A 1,893-nucleotide genomic window follows, 5' to 3' on the forward strand; every position below is an offset into this window, starting at 1 on the left:
TGGCCCCCGACCCTCCTGGGGACCCACTCAGCGTCCAGGACGGTGAATGGGTCACGGGGCCATGGGCACTGCCGTCCACAGGGACCCCACGGCCCGGTCACAGGACACCCAAGTCCCGAGTCTGGGAGGGCGGGGAACACCCTGCCAGAGGACACCCCCAAATGCACTGAGCTGGGGGGCTGGTGGCGTCCTGGGCCCCTCCATGTCCCAGCCACCTGGACCTGGGTGGGGAGGCAGGAGGGCAGGCGCCTGGCGGGGGGAGGCAGGAGGGCAGGCGCCTGGGGTGGGGGTGGGGGCTGGGAGGAACCCCTGGTGGGCAGGGGTGAAGGCAGCACAGGCCGGGAGCTCTCTGCTGAGGGGTGGGGCACCTCTGGTTGAACGACCCCCACTGTGGGCAGGGAGCTGCCCAATCCCACCAGACCCTCAGGCCTGCCCACCCCCAAGCTTCTGAGTAGAACAGTGACCCAGCCAACCTCAGGGGCGGAGGGTGGAGCTCTGGGTCCCACATCCCAGCCGGGGAGCAACCCCTGCGGCCGCCGGCGTCTGGGAACGGCTCAGTCCACAGGGACAACTGGCCGGGCTCAGGCTTCCCTGCCGACTCGCCTGGCTGTCGGCAAAAGCATTTCTGTCCGGGGTCTTTGCTGAGAAATCCCCGCCAGGAAGGGGCACAGACGAACGGAACAGGCGCTCCAACCCCGGGGGTGTCAGAATCGAAGGCCCCCAGATGCCGCCCTCACCCCCCCGAATGGCAGACTCGAACACTGGGGCTCAGGAGAGTCAGGGCCGTGGCTCCAATCCAGACTTCCGGTCCTCATTTCCAACTGGCCAACTCCTATTCACCCTTGAAAGCCCATCCCAAATGTCCCCTCCTCTGCTCTCCCGCCCCCACACCACAGGGGTGAGTCTCCTGCGTGGCCGGCTGTGACATCCCAATGGCGGGTCATGTGACAGACAGCAGAGGGGGTGGGCGTCCCCACGCAGCCAGGTTATGAGGACACTGGAGGCTCAGCCCACCCCTCTCCTGATGTGAAGGGGACCCCAGGGCAGGGCCCGCTTGGGGGTCAGGGGGACCCAGAAGCAGAGGCTGAGGGGCAGGCAGGGCGGGTGCACAGATGGGGGCACTGGGCGCTCCTCCATGTGCCGGGCCCTGCGCCCGAGTGTGTCCTCCCCTGACACTCGCAGCCACCCTCCGAGAAGCCACTGATCCACCCCGTTTACAGAGGACACGGAGGCCCAGAGAGGTCACGAACTTTCCACACAGCTCAAAGTGACGCAGCCGGGGACACCCCAGCCTGTGCCAGGACCGCCACGCCGGCGCAGGGACCGCTGCCTCCCTGCGGAGCCTCCCTCTGAGGCCGCCCTGTCCCTGGAGGCGCTCATGGCCGCCTCCCTCTACAGCCCGCCAGTGAGAGAACACTTCCTGTTCTCTTTCTCCACTGGCCAACTCCTATTCACCCTTGAAAACCCAGCCCCAATGTCCCCTGGCCGCTCACAGCCCTCCTGTGGTGGGGGCAGGAGGAGGGCACGCACACTACCTGCGCTTAAGGGACAGTAAGCTGGAGGAGCTGTCGGAGCCATCGTCCTGGAAGCGGCCTTCGTAGGAGCACCGGTTATACGGTAAGTACAGAGGGGTGGACTTAGCCGACGGCGACAGGGACTCCTCGGTCTGGGACGTGGAGGGCCCCGGCTGCTGGCCGTCCGGCAGTTTCCCATCACAGGACTCCGGGGCCTTGGCCAGAATCCTATCAATGGCTAGGTAATAGGGCCAGTCGGGCGGGACGGACTCGCTATCTGTCATGCATTTTAATTTCCTGCAACGAGACACACAAGAGCCAAGTGTGAGAAACAGACCTGCTCCCGCCCGGCCCGCCCGGCCCCTGGCAGAGGCAGCGC

The 1,893-nt window shown here is 66.3% G+C and overlaps 1 protein-coding gene across 1 annotated transcript in view; it reads right to left on the minus strand.

Moving 5' to 3' along the window:
* Positions 1-1,361: 1,361 nt before the first annotated feature.
* The window catches only part of MSANTD1 (Myb/SANT-like DNA-binding domain containing 1), a gene marked incomplete at its 5' end in the record, with an annotated part of 4,218 nt that continues 3,686 nt past the window's right edge, over positions 1,362-1,893 (minus strand). Inside the window, one exon of the mRNA XM_005886416.2 lies at positions 1,362-1,811. Coding sequence (XP_005886478.1) covers positions 1,532-1,811 — 280 coding nt within the window. The remainder of the gene's footprint in view (positions 1,812-1,893) is intronic.

The sequence above is a fragment of the Myotis brandtii genome, unplaced genomic scaffold, assembly GCF_000412655.1.
Source record: "Myotis brandtii unplaced genomic scaffold, ASM41265v1 scaffold986, whole genome shotgun sequence".
Taxonomy (NCBI): domain Eukaryota; kingdom Metazoa; phylum Chordata; class Mammalia; order Chiroptera; family Vespertilionidae; genus Myotis; species Myotis brandtii.